At 55.5% G+C, this 20,740-nt stretch overlaps 2 protein-coding genes across 11 annotated transcripts in view; both read right to left on the bottom strand.

The window, feature by feature from the left end:
• Nucleotides 1-15,984, bottom strand: part of CABIN1 (calcineurin binding protein 1) — a 97,996-nt gene extending 82,012 nt beyond the window's left edge. For 3 of the 10 annotated variants that reach the window (XM_033439652.2, XM_033439654.2, XM_033439656.2), the window contains exons 1-10: nucleotides 15,744-15,932; nucleotides 10,748-10,819; nucleotides 10,179-10,271; nucleotides 9,019-9,132; nucleotides 8,258-8,392; nucleotides 7,305-7,485; nucleotides 5,008-5,137; nucleotides 3,607-3,756; nucleotides 1,592-1,878; nucleotides 412-580 (exon numbers count right to left, since the gene is read on the bottom strand). In XM_033439652.2, coding sequence (XP_033295543.2) covers nucleotides 412-580; nucleotides 1,592-1,878; nucleotides 3,607-3,756; nucleotides 5,008-5,137; nucleotides 7,305-7,485; nucleotides 8,258-8,392; nucleotides 9,019-9,132; nucleotides 10,179-10,271; nucleotides 10,748-10,819; nucleotides 15,744-15,824 — 1,412 coding nt within the window. In that variant the 5' untranslated portion in view covers nucleotides 15,825-15,932. Of the gene's footprint in view, nucleotides 1-411; nucleotides 581-1,591; nucleotides 1,879-3,606; nucleotides 3,757-5,007; nucleotides 5,138-7,304; nucleotides 7,486-8,257; nucleotides 8,393-9,018; nucleotides 9,133-10,178; nucleotides 10,272-10,747; nucleotides 10,820-12,144; nucleotides 12,634-15,393; nucleotides 15,722-15,743 lie in introns of those variants that run through there. The other 7 variants (XM_033439660.2, XM_033439661.2, XM_033439657.2 and 4 more) reach the window with 7 other exon arrangements.
• A 2,084-nt stretch (nucleotides 15,985-18,068) lies between these two features.
• On the bottom strand, nucleotides 18,069-20,740 carry LOC101276351 (D-dopachrome decarboxylase). Its single transcript, XM_004276045.4, has 3 exons — nucleotides 20,450-20,740; nucleotides 19,941-20,116; nucleotides 18,069-18,326 (listed from the first exon to the last, which is right to left on the bottom strand). The coding sequence occupies exons 1-3, from the start codon at nucleotides 20,555-20,557 to the stop codon at nucleotides 18,254-18,256; spliced, it is 357 nt and encodes a 118-aa protein (XP_004276093.1). The 5' UTR covers nucleotides 20,558-20,740; the 3' UTR covers nucleotides 18,069-18,253.

Raw genomic sequence — 20,740 nt, 5'->3', positions numbered from 1 at the left:
CCGTCCACCTTCTCAGAGTTTGAGGGAACCCTGCTGAGCCTGGAGAAGCCAAGCAGTTGCCCTCCCTGAGCGCAGGGGGTCCCTTCCACGGGCCGTCCCCACGTCTGCACCTGAGGAGCAGCAGCCCCAGGCCTCCTGGCAACAAGGGAAGGCCCAGGGGCGTGAGCGGGTCACCTCCAGCTCCAAAAGACACAAAACTCACGGTTCCTGCCTTCAGGACATTCAGAGGCAGGAGAGGCAAGAAAACCCAAGCCCCCAGTCCAGGAAGACCCGAGCGTTGGCCGTTTGTACAGATGTTACAGGAAGACGGAGGACATGCCTGGAGGGGAGGGCGACCACGGAACCAGGGACGTGAAGGGAGGCAGGAGGTTTGTGTGCTCCCTTTTCTAAAACAGAAAAAGTGCACCGCACCTGGACGGCAGGAACTTCACCAGCAGCTCCTGGAAGTCCACCTTCTCTTCTTTTTTGCACTTGGTGTTTCGGACGCGGGCAGACCGCCGCTTCGCCGTCTCCCCGCTCTCCTCAGAAATCTTCTTCCGCTTCACCCCTTTCTTGGATTTATCTCCTCCAGAAACATCACCTTCACAAAGAGAGCACGTTGAAATCTCACAAGAGTCAGGCTAGGGAAATGCACCACGAGGCACTCGGTCCCTTCTTTTATAATAACCCTGCCTGCAGGTTTAACCTGTGGCTTCTTTGACATTCAGGAAATCTCCTGTCTGCTCTAACAAGGAGCCTGGGAAAAGTCCATTCCAAACCGCTTAAGTCTCACCCCTTTCTCCAACTCACAGAGCCCAAAAGCCAGATCTCAAGGCTACTTTCCACACTACAGAACGCCAGGGTCTCAGAGTCAAATGCCCCATCCCCCTGCCCCTCCCACTGGCTGGCCTGGGATGGAACAGAGCAAGTCGCAATGACACTGACTCTGTCCATCGCCATGGCCCAGTGACACGATGTGGGCAAGAGAGTCACATAAATCATACAGAGAGAAGAGGGGTGTCATGTATGATTAAGTTAAAAAGTTAAAAACAATCATATACAGGTTCATTCAGAAACTTCCTTAACTGCCAGATATTCTTCATCGGTGACACAAAAATCAAGGAAAGGCTCAGGAACTTTAGTCTGAAATTCTTTTACAACTCCAGTGATAATAGAAACCAATAAAACCATTCCAACATATACTACCGCATACGGCGGTAACTATGCTGACTGCTTCTTAAAGCTAAAGAACTCAGAACATCAGTGCACAGCAGCACTGGGTGCAGGGCGTGAGCCAGCAACTGAGCAGAACCAGCAGAGGGACCCGCCAGCTCACAGGTCACAAGCAGGAGTAAACTCTACCCCAGGACTGAGCAACTGGGCATCGAGTGGTCTGAGGAGCTGTATCCCTGAGGCCAACCCCTTCCCTGCAGGGGCCCCAATGCAGAAGCCACCGCTGACGAGGGAGGCCCTGCGAGCAGGCCCAGAGGCTCCCCTGTGGGGCCAGGAGCGGCAGCAGGACCCGTCCCTCTGGATAGACCAGGGCACCCCGACTCTCATTCCTGCTCAGCAGACGGGGTCTCTCCCGAAGCCAACCCCGAGGCCTGCTCACCTGCGGGGATGCCCGTCTCCAACAGGCTGGGGCTGTGCAGCAGGAAGCTGGCCGTGGCCACGGGGGCGTACGAGAGCACAGGCTCTGCCACGGTCACCTCGGGGTTGGCGTTGACGGGGCTCGGCTGGATCACGCTGACAGGTGCCACCACGGCAGAGGGCACCAGGGGCTGGCCAGGGTCCTGGTAGTCGGACAGGTCGATCCTCTTGCCGAGGCTGGGCCGCGGGGGCTCGCAGGTGGTGAGGTGGTGGTACATGGCCAGCAGGCTCTCCCCGAGGCACTTCCAGCTGCAGGAAGAGGGTCACCGCCCGGGTCAGCACACAACACGGGGTGCCCGGAGCTCAGGGCTGCCATCTCCATGAGGGCGGGGTGGTCTCAGTTTACTGATAGCTGAGGTGGAGCAGCCGGGGCTGGAGCAGAGCCCGCACCCGCTCCACTGCCCGCAGGAGAAGCCCTGAAGCATCTCAGCCCCAGGCCCCTTCAGACCTACCAGGCACACAGAGAAACCACAGACTCACTCAAAAACCCCTTCCCTACAAGGTTGAATCTTTAAAACGACGGTGTCGTTGACCTGTTGTCACTAGTCTGGTTTTCTGGGGGAGGAATACTGGCAGGGATATGGTCTAAAGGGGCTGAACAGCTCTTGGGCCGGGGCTTGCTGGATGCAAACCGAGACTGTCGTGTGTTTTGTGGTGTGTAAGTTGTGTTGTGTGCCCTGTTGTGGTGAGGTGTAGCATGTGTTATGTTGTATGCTGTTTTGTGTTTTACTTGTAGTCATGTGTTGTGTTGTATGTCATGCTGTGTTATGGTATGACACAGTGTAGCCTGACGTACTCACCCTTCCAACCTTGAACAGCTTCCCAGGCCCTCAGACTAAAAACCAAAGCCTCTGCCTGTCCCCTCAGTGGCGCCCAGCCTCATCGCACCGCCGCAACCCCGCCCCCCCCCCCATGCCTGCCCCCTGCACTCTCGCCTCGCTAGCTTGCTTTCAGTTCTGCAAACAAAACCACCCCCCACATACCACAGGGCCTTTGCACAGGCTTCCCTCTGCCCGGAAACAACACCCCACTCACACCCCCCAGCTCCTCTGCCTGATCCATGCCCACTCCTCCGCCAGACTCCAGCTCTGGCCCTAAGCCTTCCCCAACCCCCGGAGCAGTGCAGACCCCATTATGAGCTCTCGGTGCTGTGCTTCTCTCCTCGAGGGGCCTGTCAGCTTTGCACGTGTGCCCCTCCTTCTGGTGACTGAGTACCCCTGGGACTGCCTCCAGTTTCCTGGGAAACTCAAACGTGCGGGAATGAACAAGTAGGAGCAGTAACGTGGGTCGGAACCAGCCCCTCCTGCGTGCTGGCTCTGCACGACCCCCAAGCACTCAATTCAATTATCATGATGACCCTACAAGAGAGGGATACTGCTCCCTCTTTTCCAGGAAGTGGCACATAATGACCCGGCGAGGGCACCAGGGCTGGACCCCAGTCTGTCCCACCTGGTGGGGAGCTGTGGGCCACCACGTGACTTGCCTCCACATATGAGACACTCTCAACTTATAGGCACGAGGGTCAATGCCAGGATGTTAGGAACAGACCTCACCGAAGGGCTAAACCCCAACTCCAGGGACCACCCTTCCCGGGGCTATGCTGAGGCCCACCTTCCAGGATGCCAAGCAGCCCTAGCAGGGGAGCATGGACTAGAGATCGGGAAGCCAGGACGTGGGATCAGCTCCCCCCTCACCAGTAGCCTCTCTGAGTCCTGGTGTCCCCCGTCCAGGGCTTGGCTAATGCTGGTTTCCTTCTCCCCTTAGGGTGGGCAGATGAGAGGGGCGTACAGGAACATGGCAGGTGGTGGGTCAAGGACAGCAACAGAGAGGGACTTCGACCGGGGAAGGCCCGGCCTGCTTCCTGCAGTCACCCGCCCATGTGCGCCCAGCTCCTGCCACGGCAGCAGCCCGGGCGGGCTCAGCCCCCTCCCAAGCAGGGCCCAGTGGCCACCAGCAACCCAGACCCAGACGACCTACGTGAAGAAGGGGATGGGCTGCACCAGCTTCAGGTCCGGCTCCTTCTCGTGCGTGGTCAGCGCCTGCCGCCTCCTCCGAAGCCCCAGGGCCTCATCCATGATGGCCTGTGACTCGGCCGCGCTCACCGACACCTCGTGGATGGACATGTCACTGAGAGTGCGTGAGACAGAGAGGAGTGACCGTGTCACACTAGAGCCAAGATGGAAATCTTACACAGAGGGATGCAGTTAATATCCTTTAATCTGTATTAATTCTTCCTACAAATAAAATAACTACTTGAGTCTGGGCTGAAAAGGGCAGTAATTAGCATTCTTAATACCCACGTTACACTGAAAATGATTAATGCCCTTTGATCTGCTTACAATTCATCACCTTCATCTGTATTAACAGGATCATAGTAGTGGCAAAAAAGCAACAGAAAAATTAAATGCTGCTCTCAATTATTTGCTGAAAACCTTTTAAGAATTTAACTCTCCCATCCTACCCATCCCAAAAAAGGTTATCAGACCAGCCAAGCTCACCAAAGCCTATGGAGAGCAACAGAAAGGTGGGAGTTTGAGGCCCCGGATGCCTCCCACAGGCACACCTCTGCCTGTGGTGGCCCGGCGAGACCTGCCCCCACTGCCCTGTGCCCTCCTCCCCACAAGGCTCCCCCGTGGAGCCACGCGCTTATGGACTCATCATCTGTCCTACATGCTCATCAACCACCTCTCCAAAGAAGGTCAGCTCCATCAGGACAGATGTGAATAAGAGGCACAGTCTTACGAGGGATAAACACCAAAATAACCACTAACTCCCAACCGGTGAGCTCCCAGGGCCAAGGAAATAGCAGAGGGCACAGGAGTTGGTTCCACTGGAGGATGGGCGGGGAGGCAGCCCGGACTTAGAAAGCTGCCAAGAGGGGATGTGGGGCTTGGAATACGAAGGGGCACGAAGACACCATAGGGAGAGGATTCCAGGTGAGGGCGCCATGGGAGCCAGGGTGCGGGACCGGACAGGACATAGCAGGGCCCTGGGACAGCTCTCCCCTTGGGGGAGGGAGAAGCAGGAGGAGAACTGGGGGGTCAGACTGCAAACGGCCTCCTGGGCGATGCTGCTGAGCAGAGCCTCATCCCGGAGGCAAGCACGGTGGCCCGATTAGAGGCGGGCCGGGCAACACAGGAAGCACAGCCTCGGAAAGGGGTAGGGTGGGCAGCGAGGAGTGAGGTGAACAAGGCTGCTGTGAGCCACCCAGAGGAGAGCCGCAGGGCAGCGGGGAAGGAGGGCAGAGGACAGGCAGAGGCACCGCCCATATGAGGCGCGTAGGGAAACAATAAACCAAGCAGATCAGAGCCGTTTGCCAAGTGAGGGGCCTCAACAGCCCCCAGCCGCTGGGGAGGAGGTGGTGGGCTGCAGACTCACCATTTCAGGAACATCCGGAGGGAGTCCTGGCGGAGACACGGTTGCTCCTCGAAGATCTTCTCCTTGAGAACCAGCCCCTTGCTGTAGCGGCAGTCCTTCTCCAGAGCTTTGCAAATGAAGTACAGACAAGCTGGCCAGGAAAGAAACAGGCGTGACCTCCAAGCTGCGCTCTGACTCTCTGGCCTTGCCAGTGATGCCAGGGAAGTAGTCCCTGCTCTGGAGTCCAAGAAACACCAGGTAAATGACGACAAGACACCACTTTAATCCATCCAATCGGGAACGATTTTTGAAAATAATAATACCAAGGTCGAGGGGCAAAGGCCCACACTGCCAGGGAGGACGGCTGAACAATCTTTCTGTGGAAACATGGGCATCAAACACAGACCCTCAGCCCAGCAAGCCCACCTTGAGGAAACCCTTCGGGAACCAGCTGTCGGCAAACTGGAGTACGGCCGCCAGCTCCTCTCTGCCTGGGCCCCGGCCAGCCCTGTGCCCCACCCAGCTCGAGTCTGAGTATGGGTGCAAGGCACTCCCATCAGGAATAACCAGAGAAGGATGGAGCCAGGGAGGAGGAAGGAAAGCTGGAGCAGAAGCAGAGATGCCACGCGGAAGTCAGGGAGAAGGGCAGTGGGAGAGCGGTGCCCATGCCACAAGCAGGAGGGGGTCTGGGCTGCCCCGCCAGCCGCCCACTGAACTAGGGACAGGGGGCCCAGAGGTTCCCGCCTAACCGGAAGGAGGAGGAGGACATGGTTTCCTCTGGGAAGGTGGTGGGAGCAGAGGGAAAACGAGGGGGGCACCAAGCCTCTGGATGGACTGGTCAGCAGCACCAGAGCTGACCGTGCCCGCAGCAGAGGGAGGCCTGCCTACTCCTCTCGAGCGCCCATGTAGCGGCTGCTCATACCCTGGGGCTTCGATGTGGTTCTGCGGCTCTCACAGACACATGCACCGCTCTGTCCCCCAAACCCATCTTCCCACTAATACTTCAGCTTATCAAGTGCGGCTTCTCCAGGAGAGAGAACTGAACCTGGTGCCAGAGAGAAGGTGGGACGCTGAGGCTGGGGCCTCCAGGGGGCGCCCAAGCTCCAGGAAGAGCCCGGGGAGAGACCCATAGTCACTGAAGATGAAAGCACTGGAGTCAAAACGGGCGATCCACAGCACGGGTGCGGACATCCACGGAAGGACACGCCCGAGAACGTTTGCGTGGAGGGACACAAGGGCCCAAGTCCAGAAATGACCCCACGTGCAAGCACGCGATGGTCAGAGGGTGCAGAGGAGGGCAGACAGCAGAGGACCCACAGCAAAGGGGCTGGGAGAAGGCACCCGCCCCCGCCCGGGCCCACCTGGAGGAGGCGACAGAGGGCTGAGCTGGCTCTGGGGACACAGGGAGAAGTCAGGGTCACCTCGGGCAGGGACAACTGGGAAGGGGCCACAGCAGCCTGCCCCTGGGGCATGCCGACCCCGCCGCTAGCCCTGTGCTGCACACGGTTCACCTGACTATACAGAGCTATGGTCGCAGTCCCATGGGTGGCGGGCAGGGCCCAGCTTCCCAGCCTCCGCTACCCCATCCTGCTCCACCTGCTCGACGCGCTCTTAGAAACAGAAGGAAAAGCCTCCAAGAGTCAGCCTTCCAGCTGTAACCTTCAACGTGAGGGCAAGTGCTGGCAGCAGGTCTGTCCTGAAAAGAATGAGCAGACCACGCCAGGACCACCTATGCCCGAGGCCAGCTGCCCTGCACCCGAGCCCTGCCCGGGGCCCTCCCACAGAGCTGCCTGGAGGAGCTGGCCCAAGAGGCCCAGAACCCCAACAGCGCCCGCCTCGGGACAGCCCGTGAGGGGCCGAGCAGAGGGCCAGGCGGGGTCAGAGAGTGAAGCAACTGGAAGGCAGACAGGGCTCCGTCTAGCACAGATCTTTCCAGCAGCCCTGCTCCTCTGTGGAAGGACCAGCTGCTAAAAGGAGGGAGTGAGCTCCCGGCACCGGGAGTCAGGCTGCAGCTGCTAGGCCGTCTGTCAGCAACTTATAAGAACAGGCACAGGGTGGGACACTGCAGAGACGAAATGAGAGACTGAAGGGAAAACCGCTCAGAAGACATGCTTCCTACTACAACGCATGGGGTAAGTCTCAACCAAGAAAGAAAGACAAGCAGATTAAACCAGGGAAGCAAAGTCATCTCCATTTCCCCTGAAGGTAGGGCAGAAAGCCCTTCAGTGTTAACTCTGGCTCCGAGCTCATCCAGGCCTCCCGCCCTCCTCGGTCCCAGTGCACGAGCACGTGGCAGAAAGCAGCGACACCCCACTCACTGGTGTAATCGCTGAGGGTGTACAGGACAGTGATGAGGTTGTCCAAGCAGGGCCAGTGGTCAGGATTGCACCGCAGCCCTTCCTCAAAAGCGTGGCGAGCCAGGGGGACCCGGATGAGCCTCAGGGCCACGTGTCCGATTTTATACCAGAGGTTGACGTCCGTGGAGTCCAGCATGACCGCCTGGTAGCAGCACAGCAGAGGCACACTCAGTCAGCTCCCCAGAGCGGGCATCCGTGGTGGCAGGAGGGCACAGCACCAGCCCAGCCACCCAGACTGCCCAAGGAATGACAGGGAAGTCACGTGGACCAATTTATCTAACTCAGAACATGTTCTTAATACATTCTGTCACTCTGAACACCTGTACTCCTTACATATTTGATATGTAAAAGAAGTGCAAGAAGTAGAATTAAAAGAAAATACAAAAAACCTTCTGGGATTCTAGAAACAGCATGGGTGGGAGACAGACGTGGGTTCACATCCATACTCCCACACTGCCCAGCAGCGTGGCCGCCAGCCTCAGTATCCTCATCCCTAAAATGAGGATAAAGACGCCCTCCTTGCCAGACGGCATGAGGGTGAGCACGTGCATGGTGCTGGCGCCTCAGAGGTGCCCACACAGGTAAGCCGGCCTGACAGAAATAATGGCAGTACAATTCTGAGTAGGTACTGGGTGCCAGGGGTCAGGCCCTGTGTTCAGCACCCTCTTTATATCACTCCAACTCTACGATGTAGACCTGGAGGCCCAGAGAAATGAAGCAATCACCCATGGTCATGTGTGCCCTGTGTGGCAGAGGAAGAACACACATGCAGCCCTCTCTGAACTTGCTACTGTCACCTACTGCCTGGGGCCTCGGGCACTACAGCTGACACAGCACCACACACTCTTCAACCAACCAGACCACAACCCCACCCCTCCCCCAAGAACTCCCAAAGACCCGGCTGAGGGGAGCACCTCCAGGTAGAACTCCATGGCTGTCTCCAGGTCCTCCCTCTGGGCGGCCAGCTGGGCCAGGTTCTTAAACGTGGAGTACTTCAACATCAGCCCAGGGTGTTTCAACCCCTCCTTCTCATCACCAGACGAAACTGCCTGAGAACAAAGCAAACAGGAGTAAAGTGACACCCAGGCTCTGAAGCCTCAGCCGGCAGTCAGCAGGACACCTGGCTTCAGGGCTGGCTTCTGCCACAGGCCCTTGGGCCAGTCCAGTGCCACCCTCCACTGGAAAATGAAAGCGTGGCCCCAGATGTCCTTTAAGGACCCCCCAGTTCCGAGCACACAGAGGAGAAAGGCCAGACCACCAAGAGGCGGTTTGCGGGCCGTCTGGGCACCAAAAGACACAGAGGGAACCCTCCTGGCACTACCGCCACGCCTGAGGGCCCAAGCCTAGATGGTGACATTTACAGCATCGGTAAGCCAGCCAGAGGCTCCCGCATGCCACTCCCAGCTCTGATGCTTCACTAGCTGCATGGCTTTGAGCCAACACCACCTCGCTAAGCCTCCATCTCCACACTGTGAACTGGGGACAATGCACCCGCACTTGGCAGAGTGGCTGTGAAGACCAAGTAGGAAGAGCAGCTGGCATTTACGGAGCTCTTACTCTGCACCTAGAACCGTTCTGCATGCTTCTCTGGACTCACCCAACCCTCAGAGCAAGCCAGAGAGGTGGACGCTCCGCAGGCGGGGAAGCTGGGGGCAGAGGGCCTCTGGGGCCTCACCTCTCGCAGCAGGCGCGCCTCCAGGAGCTCGTGGTAGGCCTTGGCGGACTCCTCAAACCGGTCGTGCTTCTGCAGATCCAGGGCCTTGTGGTATAAGGCAAAAGCCTCTGCTTCCTGCAAACCAAGACAGGAAACATTTTCACACAGCACAAAGGTTTGTCTTTTTAAGCCAACAATGTGTGAGAGGGGGCTGCTGTCAAGGCCATGTTACTCGTCAGCTGCACGCTCTGTGCTGGAAACAGTCCTAACGCTCCAAGCTCGCAGGAGCTCATCACTGGGAGAAGAGCCCCTCAGCAGCCCCCCAAGGAGACACGAGCAGCACGGGCTCACCTGAGTCTAAGCAACAGCAGAAGGCAGGCTGAGGGCACAGAGCAGAGCAATGCCAAGGTTCTGTGAGCCTCGCTGACGCTTTCTGGGAGAGTGGCCCCAGCAGCCGTAATAACCCAGGGACTCCGAGAGAGCAGGGAAGGCTTCCACTGCTTTCTATGTGCTGCTCTGCCTCAGCCTGCTCGCTGCCGGGAGGGGCAGAGGGGGCACTGGGCAGGCTGAGCCCCACTGACACCCCTCAGGGCCGGGGACCACTGACTAGCAGCGTCTGTGAGGGCTCCACACACTGTCCTGGCTTCTCCCGAGAAGGGGGAGGTGTATGCTTATTCCAGGGAAAACAAAGACCGGAGCAAACCCTTGTTATATTCGCGTAGGAGGTGTGGGGAGAGCCGGCGGAGAGTAAGGCAGGCAGGCTGGAACGGAAGTGGTGCCGGGCCTCGTGGCAGAGAGGAAAGACCAAGAATCCGTGCTCCCCACAGACCACCAGTGAGACCTGGGCTAGGCAGCACCCTCCGGGGCCTCCCCCTGGAAAGTGACGTGCTGCCATCCCCTGGGTGTGCCAGCTTCTGAGGCCCACACAACCAGCTGAGTGAAGAGCCAGCTCCGGCTGCAGAAGGGCCCACGCACACTCAGAATAAACAGTGTGACCATCCTCAGCGTGACCCTCTCTAAGTGAAGCAGGTCAAACAGGAGATGGAGAGCCGGCCATCTCTGCAAACAGGGTTTTCCTCTAAAATCCCATTCAGGAGACATCGGGATGCATCTGAAACATGGTGCCACCCGCAGAAATGAGAATCAAGGTCCAGCTGCAGAGAAGCCCATTGACCACACACCTGCGCCTCCTTTGTCTGGGTCTTGTGACTTTTAAAGCTTCCTTCATGATCATCCTCAACTGTGGAGCTGGCATTTAAGGCTGCGATTCGAATCTAGAAGCAGAGGTTTGACGGAAGAGTTGCTTTTAGATGAGACGTGTCTCGTCTCTTCAATAACCCACAACACGCACAACACTCTGTAACACACTCGGCCTCAAACAGCTACGGCCTCCCCAGATGCGGAGGAAAAGGAGGACTGGGACATTCTGAGGGAACCACACCAACCTGTTCAGGGAGCGTGTCCACTACAACAGGAACAGGCTGGGGACACCCCAGCAATGGCCCGACACAGCAGAAGACCCAGGCATCGGAAAAACAGATTCCAATGACACGGGATAACTGTGTGCCTCTCTAGCCATGGTGATGCAGCCCTGCAAACCACCCAACAGGAGAGCGGGCACCCACACCCTCGAGGGTGCCAAGAGCCCTCTGGGGAGGAACGCTGCCCCATTCAGACAGCCGTCAGGGCCCATCCAAGAACACGGCCCTCGCCCCGGAGGACCGCAGAGCAGGTGAGCATCAGCACATACCATAGTCAGAGACTTCGGCACACCGCCCAGCACCGCCCAGCACCGGAAGGGCAGTGCCAGCCCACGCGGCTCCTATGGAGGAAGGAGAACAGGCTGAGGGAGGGCCCGGGAAGCACCAGGCCACCAGGAACCCGTGTCCAAACCCACGGGCCTCCCGGCTCTGGGCACACAGGCTAGTGGGCCTCGGGATGGCTCTTCAGTCTGTTACCCGGGGAGCCCCTGGTCCTTGGGACGGAATGCCCACCTTTGCCAGACCAGGGGCCAGGGACAGAGGGGAGTTAGACCGACATCTGCCCCCAGGACTCACTGCTCAGCAGAGGTTACAGATCAATAAACAATTATTTTTTCAAAAGTTGAATGAAATAACAGGCAACAGGTGGAGAACAAGTCATTCGAAGGGATGGAGGAAGGTGAAGGAGGAAGCCCTGTGTTAAACCCCAGGAAGGGACAGCAGTGGGGTGGAGGGCGGGAAGGCAGAGGCAGGGGGCCTGGAGGATGGGAGGGAAATATAAAAGGAAAAAAATTAGAGGTAGGCAGACCAGTGTGAAATCTGCTAAAAAAATGACAGGATTGGTGAGGATGTGGAGAAATCAGAACCTCATCCACTGCAGATGCGAACGAAAAATGGTGAAACCCGTCTGGCAATTGCTCAGAATGTCAAACACAGAAATTCCACCCCCAAGAGAAATGAAAACATGTCCACACCAAAACTTGTTCATGAATGTTCACAGCAGCATTACTCATGACAGATTAAAGGTGGAAACAACCCAAATGTCCGTCAACTGACAAATGGATAAAGAAAATGTGGTATGTCCATACAATGGATTATTATTCAGTGATAAATAAAATTAAAGCACTGGTACTTGCTACAACATGGATGAACCTTGAAAACACGCTAAATGAAGGAAGCCAGTCACGAAGGCCACATATTGTCTGATTCCATTTATACAAAATGTCTAGAATAGGCAAATCTACAGAACCAGAAAGTAGTCTAGGGGAGAGGGACACATGGGGAGTGACTACTACCAGGTACAGGGCTTCTTTCTGGGGTGATGAAAATGTTCTGAAATTGACGGTGGTGATGGTTGCACAACTCTATGGATACACTTACACTCACTGAATTGTATACCCTACACAGGCGAGCTGTTTGGTCTGTGAACTATGTGCTGCTATTAAACAAAGAGATGCCAGGAGCCTGGCTGGGGCAGTGGCACTGGGGACAGAGAGGGGGACACGTTCCAGGAGGCAAACTCACAGAACGGGGGCCCTGGGAGGCTGGAGGGAGCAGCAGGGGTGCCGGGTAATAGCGGGGGTTCTGGCCTGTGGGGCGGGGAGGAAGAGGCAGCACCACCAAACAAGCCCGTCAGGGCAGAGGAGGGAGCCAGGAACAGTCCCACCTGAGAGGCTGGCAGAAGGCCCCGAAGGGCCCAGCAGGCAGTGGAAATGAGCCTTGGCGGAGACTGAACATGTGCTCCACATGTATAAAATAAAATGACCACTGCTACTGCCAATGGAGCTCACAGCTAAGACCTTCACAATGGGCTCTGAGTTCTCCAAGGGTTCCTACAAGGAAGAAAGAAAGTACAGTCTTCGCAGATGAGGAAGACTGAAACCCCACGAGGCTGATAGCTATTTTATCTCCTGGGTTCCACATTTAGAAAAAAGAATTCTGCTGATTAACTCTGGAAACTGCTGCTTGACTATAAACTATGCTACAATGGGCACTGTGACCACCATACAATCTGGGAAAAAAAAGACGATAAAAGTAGAAACTATAGCACTAAAACCCTGTACCTAGGGAAAACACACACACATCCCAAGGGGCAGTGCCCCTGTGAAGAGCGAAGGGAGAGAATGAAGTCCCCATCAACTCTGGGTGGCGTCTTTCAGTCGACCTTTCAGAGGCCAAACCAGCTTCCCCAAGGACTCACTCTTCTCTGGGAGTGGATTTCCACACGTGCTTTTGATTGTGGACAGATCAGGCTTCACAGCAACCGATTCAGCTGCCAGATTCTGGACTAAGGAAGGAAGGCCCTCCCTCCGCCCCTACTCCCTACAGGGCTTCCCTAGTGGTGCAGTCATTAAGAATCCGCCTGCCAATGCAGGGGACATGGGTTCAAGCTGTGGTCCGGCGAGATCCCACATGCCGCGGAGCAACTAAGCCCGTGCACCACAACTACTGAGCCTGCGCTCTAGAGCCTGTGAGCCACAGCTACTGAGTCCATGTGCCACAACTACTGAAGCCCACGCACCTCGAGCCTGTGCTCCGCGACAACAGAAGCCACCTTAACGAGAGGCCTACCCACCACAACAAAGAGTAGCCCGCCGATCGCCGCAACTAAAAGGAAAGCCCGCGTGCAGCAACAAAGTCCCAACGCAGCCAAAAATAAATAAATAAATAAATGTATAAAAATAAATAAAGTGTTAAAAAAATCTACAAATAACAAATGCTGAAGAGGGTGTAGAGGAAAGGCAACCCTCCTATATTGTTGGTGGGAATGTAAACTGGTGCAGCCACTATGGAGAACAGTACGGAGGTTCCTTAAAAAACTAAAAATAGAGCTACCAAACGAGCCTGCAATCCCACTCCCAGGCATATACCCGGAGAAAACCATAATTTGAAAAGATACATGTACCCCAGTGTTCACTGAAGCACTATTTACAATAGCCAAGACACAGAAGCAACCTAAATGTCCATCGACAGATGAATGGATAAATAAAATGTGGTATATTTATACAATGGAATATTACTCACCCATAAAAGAAAGAATGAGGGACTTCCCTGGTGGTCCAGTGGTAGAGAATCTGCCTTCCAATGCAGGGGACGCAGGTTCAATCCCTGGTGGGGGAACCAAGAACCCATATGCTGCGGGGCAACTAAGCCCGCGGTCAACAACTATTGAGCTGACGCGCCTCAACAAGGGAGGCCGCATGCCGCAAACTACAGAGCCCATGCACTCTGGAGCCCGCGCACCACAACTAGAGAGAAGCCCACACGCCGCAACCAAGAGTCCGCGCCCTGTAACAAAAGATCCCGCGTACCGCAACTAAGACCAGACGCACACAAAAAGATAAGGAAACTAAATATATTAAATAACTATCACAAAAAAAAGAATGAAATAATGCCATTTGCAGCAACACGGATGGACCTAGAGATTATTATACTAAGTGAAGTAAGACAAAGACAAATATATGATATTGCTTATATGTGTAATCTAAAAAATTTTTTAAAAAGATACAAATGAACTTATATACCACAAAGAAATAGACCCACAGACATAGAAAACAAACTTATGGTTACCAAAGTGGGGGGGATAAATTGAGAGTTTGGGATTAACAGATACACACTACTATATATAAAATAGATGACCAACAGGGACCTACTGTATAGCACAGGGAACTGTACTCAATATTTTGTAATAACCTATAAGGGAAATTAATCTGAAAAAAAAAGATATATATGTATGTCTAACCAAATCACTTTGCTGTACACCTGAAACTAACACAACATTGTAAATCAACTATACTTCAATAAAAACACACAAAGTAGTTTAAAATAAAAACTTTACAAAGAAATAACCATTTGAGATTATATATTTATCATCTGTAAGCAATGTGAGAATGAGGACCATAGCCATATTATTCACCACAAACCCTAGAAACCACAAAAAGGAGTTAAAAAAAAAAAAAAAAAGCTACTGTATAAAGATGAGAAGGGAAGTATCTGGTATCATTTCTCAGTCTCCCAGCAGAACAGTTGCATTTTCTCAGAACAGCACATTCAGGAGTTAAACCTCACAAGTTTTCAAACTCTTTATAGTTTTCATGTCCTTCAGAACACATAACAACAGCACACTTTGAGCACCTCGTACCCTGATCCAGTGGTAAGTGGTGATGTTTCCTAGCAGGCTCTGGCCCAGGAGTCGGGAAGGAGTCGGGAAGAGTAGGTCTTAAGCTCAGTTGGGGCACTACCCGGCTGTGTGACTGACATGGCATAAGATAACCCCTCTGGGTCTCAGTTTCCTCTACTGCATGAGTCTTTGGACTAAATCAGGCGTCTGCAAACTCACTAGCCTACTGTTTCCATACAGCCCAAGAGCAAAGAATGATTTTTACATTTTTAAATGGTTGAAAAACTTCGTGACACGTGAAAATTACATAAAACTTACATAAAATTCAAATTTCAGTGTCCCTAAATAAAATTTTATTGAAACACCACCACTCTCTTACATACTGTCTTTGGCTGCGACCACAGTACTCAGTACAGTATAGCACCCGAATACTTATACTATTATAAGTATACTCATACTTACTACAGCCACAAGACATAATACTATTACTCGGATACTCCAGTTCTAAGAACGATTATGAGTCACCCAGAAGGAAGCCCAGCCGCCGCATGGAATCCGCATACACAGCACGACCTGTAGTAACCCAGGCCCCTAAGGGTGGAGGGCCCCCAGAGCCCCTTGTGCAGACACCTGCCAGCATCAGAAAGCTCTATCCGGCCCAGGTCCGCCTCCTCGGGGCGGTGGGGCAGTCAAAGCTTGCAGTTTGAAGCCAACGGCCCGCGGGGGAGCCGGGGACTCGGGACAAGCGGCTGCACATCCCCTCGGCCTCAGTTTCCACACGTGAGGGGCGCTCACCGCGCAACGCCGCCGTGAAGGTGAAGTAGAAGGACGCGAGGCGGTGGTCAGCGCGGGGCCCGGCACCGAAGCCATAGACCGGACGGCGGCTCCCGCTGCGGCCACTGTGATCCCTGCCCCCACGCGGAGCCCCTCTCAGCCCCCCGGGACGAGCAGGAGCCGACGAGAGGCCCGCGCGGCAGCGGGGCCCAGCCGGGCCGCTCCGGGTCCCGGCTTCGGTTTCCCCACGAGGAGCCCCAGCGTCCGCCCGGCCGGACCCCGCCACCGCCGCCCGTCAAACCCTCGCCCCCGGCAGGGCAGAGCCGCGCCCCGACCCGGGGCCGCCCCAAACCCGCTGCCAGCGAACTCACCAGGCGTCTCCACGGCAACCGCCTGTCCGCCAGACCCCCGCGCCTGCCGGCTGCGCGCCTCACAACAAGGCGCGCTCCCATTGGCTCCGGAGCCGGCTCCACCAGCCAGTCGGCAAGCGCTCACGCGCCGCCCCGCGGAGCTGGCGCGCGAGGACCCTGCAGGTGCCTGGCACAGCCCTGCCCTTCGGCCGGAGCGCGGCTGGGGGCTCAGCGCCCGCTCCCTCCCCACCGCTTGTCGTACCCGGGAAGCACCGAGCTCGGGGCCTGGCCCGCAGCAGCTGCCAAGTGACGGCCGCACTACTGTTACAACCTGCGACAGGTGTTCTGAAGGCCGTGGAAACCTGGGACACTTGGAGGGAACCGGGGCCGGAAGAGCATTCTCACATTACCTGGACCTCACCTCGTTCCGAAAAGGATTTGAAACCTAAAAGTCACAGATACAAGCAACTACTGAAGCAAAAGAAAAAGGGGGAGGGGGAGCGGGGGATGAACGTACCGGGGAGGAAGTGACAGAACAGAGCCGGAAGGAGGGCCCAGCATTGACGGGTTTCTGACAAGGGCCTGGGACACAGGGGTAACGCTCTTGGGAGCTAAGCGTTTTAGGGAAGGGCTTCACACTGGTTGACATTCATAGCGGCTTGAGTCCAGCAAGAATGACTTAAAGAACGAATGTTATGGCTTTTTCTTTGACTTTATTTATAGACAGTAAAACCATGGTGAAGAACTCATAGACGGTTCAGTACAGTAAAGCTTTAACGATATGCTAGTAGATAAAAAAATAATTGAGTCGCCAACCTTGATTTTTGAGAGGAGTATAAGGGGCAGGGTTGGGTTAAACAGAGCATAAACAGATGGTTTCAAACTTTCCTGGATGACTTGCAACCTTGTATGCAGTTCCCACAACTGAGTTGTATCTTGAAAGATGCTCTGGAGTGAAAGTTGAACAAAGATGGGAAGGGTGGTGCAAGCAGCAGGGAGCTAGCTGTGTGGCAAGGTTTTGAGTTGAGAAACACTGCTGGCCATGCAGGAGCCTCATGCAGCATGGTGTTTTCAGGGGGTAAAACTCAGGGCCACAACGGGGAGAGGTAATGCCCGTGTGGGGGGAGGGGCCAGTCCTCACAGCAAACAGATGACATCACTCACAATAGTGGGGATAAGATTGAAGCTGGGGAGACCAGATCTTACCTTATGGTCCTGGCAAGGGTTAGGCATGAATCCCTCCTTAGGCACTTCAACCATTCATTTGCATTCAACCCACAAACATTCCCTGAGCCCCTTTGGGAAGCAAGACATCCATGTTGGCAGAAGGAATGAGAGCAGAAACAGCTGGGACAGGGAGCCAGGGAAAGGAACTCCAAGCTATAGCTTTTAACAAGCCCTCAGCGGTGGTCAGGTAAACACAGCAGGCACAGGCACATTCTTTTGGAAACTAACTTATTAACCAGGTGGACTGCATAGACTGCAGATCTCAATTTGGTATTTCATTGGTGCACAGGATGCACAGCTTTAATTGTGCAGAGAAACATAGCACCCAGAGATGTAAACTCTGCATCCGGAAGGAAACTGAAAAGGTGACCTCCTTTGGGCTACCCCCACCCCACCTGTATATCCTCTGAAATGCAAAAGCATGGTATGTTCTTTAGATGGGGGTGCGGGATCCCATTCATTCCATTTCTAGAAGCAGATTTTGCATTTCTGGGTTTGCCATTCTGGGACATGGGTTTTTTTGTTTTGTTTTGTTTTGTTTGCGGTACGCGGGCCTCTCACTGTTGTGGCCTCTCCCGTTGCAGAGCACAGGCTCCGGACACGCAGGCTCAGCAGCCATGGCTCATGGGCCTAGCTGCTCCGCGGCATGTGGGATCTTCCCGGACCGGGGCATGAACCCGTGTCCCCTGCATCGGCAGGCAGACTCTCAACCACTGCGCCACCAGGGAAGCCCTGGGACATGGATTTTTACAAGGCGCACAGCTACACTGCATTCTCATCAAGATTCACTGGAGAAGGTGAAGTTTGGCAATGTCCACGGAAGGTCCCTAAAGCCCAGGCTGAGGACAGGAACATCTGGTCCGCAGAGTCTGCAGGAAGGCCCAGGCTGGACCAGCTGCCAGCTCCTCCCCACCAGCCTGAACATGGGCATCGGGAGCAGGGCCTCCAGGCTGAGCCCTCCACCCTGATTTGGGCAGCTGAGATACAAAACATGAATCAGAGGCCCTGAAGACAGGAACATCCCACCTCCCAGGTTCCCTAAAGTCCCCACCTCATAAACCAACCCTGCTGCCCAGGGTGGCCCAGAATGCCGGAGGAGGGTAAAGGGAAGTAGAGAAGTCATGTTTGAGAGACAACGCTCTTCATTTATTTGTCATAAGGATGGGGAAGAGGACCGTGAGGTCACAGGCCTGTCTGCACGTGGGGCTGCCAGAAGCTGGTATCCACCAGGCCCTCACTCTGCCAGGAAGCCTCTCTGGAAGGGGCTGCCAGCTCACAGATGCCCTGGATGCCCTCCACGCCAATCATAAAAAGGTCATGACTGTCCCCTTCTTGCCGATCTGCCAGGGTTCCAAGGGGAGAAAGCGGATAATTATCCTTCAGGAGACAGAGAAAAAGATGTCATCAGCTCCTTGGCTAATGCCTCACATTCCAAGACCCCTAGCCAGGTACTCCCACCATGGGCTCTCAGGCCAGCCTGCCTTAGCCCCCCAGGCATTTTGCAAGCCTGTCTCAACCCATTAATGCTCTCTGCCCAACCCCCGAAAGGGCAGTGGGCATGTCAAGGTTGGGATGGTGACTGCACATCATCATCACCCACCAAGAACAGACTCTCAACATGGCGGCCTCTGTGGTCACTGTATGCTCTGTCTGTGGGTTCACAGGGGAGCCCTGTCTTCCAAACTGCAGGCCCCATGGGGGCATGCGCAGTGCCCAAGCTGCCTGTTTTTGCAAAGCCTGGCTCAAGAAGGCCAGGCACAAGGTGACTCCCCCACCACCCCTGTAATGTCTGTGGAGTGAGTGAGTGTGCCCCTCTCACAGAAGTGATAGGAAGTTCCTTGTGAAGAAACAGGATACCTGGGATAGCCTGGGACCAAGGAGGTATATGTGACAACCTGTTTTCCCATTTGTAAATAGGCATAATGGAGGTATCTACCTCATGGGGATGGCATGTCCACACGAGGGGTATGGAGAGGGGGACAAAACTTCTAAGGATCAAATGGGATCAAGCATGTGAGTTACCTATGGAGTATCTGGCACATGGTAAATTACACATTACTTATGTTGTTAGAATTATTATCACTCCCCAGCTTGAGGACCAGGTCTGAGCACCCCCCACAAGTAACCATTCTTCACCAGCCTTTCTGGGCCAATGAAGGCTCCATTCTGGAAGGTTCTTTCAAGCTTCTCATATACTTAGTTCCTTGTAGGCATGGACTTGGCTCAGGAATATTTTTCACCCAGGAAGAAACTTTAACCTTGCCACAGAGTCCCAGGTTTGGGAGCTGTAGGTGTTCTTGGGAATCGTTTAATCCATGCCTCTCTATTCACAGAAGAGAAGGCTACAAACCAGAGATGGTTCACTTCCAGGTTTGTCTGGATCCTCCAGCTGCATGGGACCCAGAACCCAGGTCTCCAGACATTCAGGCCAATGCTCTTTCCACTACTCTGTGGCCCTCCCAGGAATCTTACCTGGGACCTAATTGGGCCATAGGCCCAAAGGTCACAGCCTCAGGACATACCCAGAATTCCTCGACCAGCTTGGAGACGCTCTAGAAAATTACACCTGTTTCCCTAAGATGTGGGGAAGCCTGAAGGCAGATGATAAATGGCCTTGGTTTTGTCAGGGTAACAACATCCTGCCCTACCAGGTGTCAAGGCAAGTGCAGTATAGTGCCATCCCATGCAGTACCCCCAGGGAGTAGTTAAAGGAGAGCCTTCCCACTTCACAGATGGAAACACTGAGGTCCTGGAGGCCACACCTTGCCCAGGTGTCACAGGGACCACTACAGAGCCAGGAATTCACTCAGTTCCACTACCACTCTCAAGGTGGGCCCACCACCGGGGGGCGCAAGGGGTCCTGCGGCACCACATCCTTCTAGCGAAGGGTGGGGAATTAATTTTTTCCCCAACCTTAGGAAGGGCCTCAAGTTGGATCCCTGCCCCGTCTCGCAGCAGTCCCAAGAGGGTCCTCTCCCTGCCCCTACGCACCGGTCCTGGGCCAGGTCCAGCTCCTTGGTGAGAAACTCGAAGAGGCGGGCACTGTGGCCGCGGTTCTCCTCGGCCGTGCCCACCACACCGATGGAGGAGACGAGCAGCTGCGCGCCGGGCTCCGCCGAGCCGTTCATCGCCATGGCCAGGCCGGGCCGCACCGTCACGTTCACGCGCTGCGGTGACACGAAAGTTTCGCCTGAGGCCAGTGTAGGCCGGGATGGTGCTGAGGACCGGGTAGCGCGGAGTGGGAGAGCGCAGGCCCCGCGGGCTCAGGGCCGGGGGCACGGGCCGGGGTCCTTGCAGGTCACGTCGGGGTCATGGCTGGGCAAGGCGACAGGGAGCAGACGTGGCGGGTGGGGCCGCGGGGTCTTGGAGAGCGGGAGGTCAGACTTGGCGGGAGGCGGGCGCGGAAGAGTCAGGGTCGCGGTGGGGAAGCCGAAGCGCGGACAGAGCCCGACCCCATCCGCCAACCTCCTCCCTCTCCGTGCTCCCCTGGGCATACTCACGTCCTCAGGCTTGCCCAGGATGGCGGCAGTGGCCGCGCAGAGCCGCTTCTCTAGTCCCGCGGGCACACGGCCGGCGGGCAAGTTCGTGTCCAGCTCAACGAACGGCATTTCTAGCGGGAAGGCGCGCGAAACGCCGCCAGGGAGAAAGAAAGCACGGAATCCAGGTGGGTGATCTCCAGGGCAGGGCTGTAGGGAGCGGGGGGGGCGGGGCGCCGCGGAAACCCGCTCCTCATTGGCTGGGCAGGTACACAGCGCCCCCCGATTGGCTGCCTAGACTACACCCCCCGGCGT

This window comes from Orcinus orca, chromosome 15 (assembly GCF_937001465.1).
Source record: "Orcinus orca chromosome 15, mOrcOrc1.1, whole genome shotgun sequence".
Lineage (NCBI taxonomy): Eukaryota > Metazoa > Chordata > Mammalia > Artiodactyla > Delphinidae > Orcinus > Orcinus orca.
Note: the sequence above shows the minus strand (reverse complement) of the source record. Positions and strands in the feature narration are given on the sequence as shown.

Bases quoted from the DNA above. Each gene is read 5' to 3' on its own strand.
- LOC101276351 (XM_004276045.4), bottom strand. From the start codon at position 20,557: ATGCCGTTCGTTGAGCTGGACACGAACTTGCCCGCCGGCCGTGTGCCC. The intron at 20,117-20,449 runs GTGAGTATGCCC...GTGTCACCGCAG, and splicing joins TCCTGGGCAAGCCTGAGGAC to CGCGTGAACGTGACGGTGCG. The intron at 18,327-19,940 runs GTGCGTAGGGGC...TGTCTCCTGAAG, and splicing joins CTGGACCTGGCCCAGGACCG to GATAATTATCCGCTTTCTCC.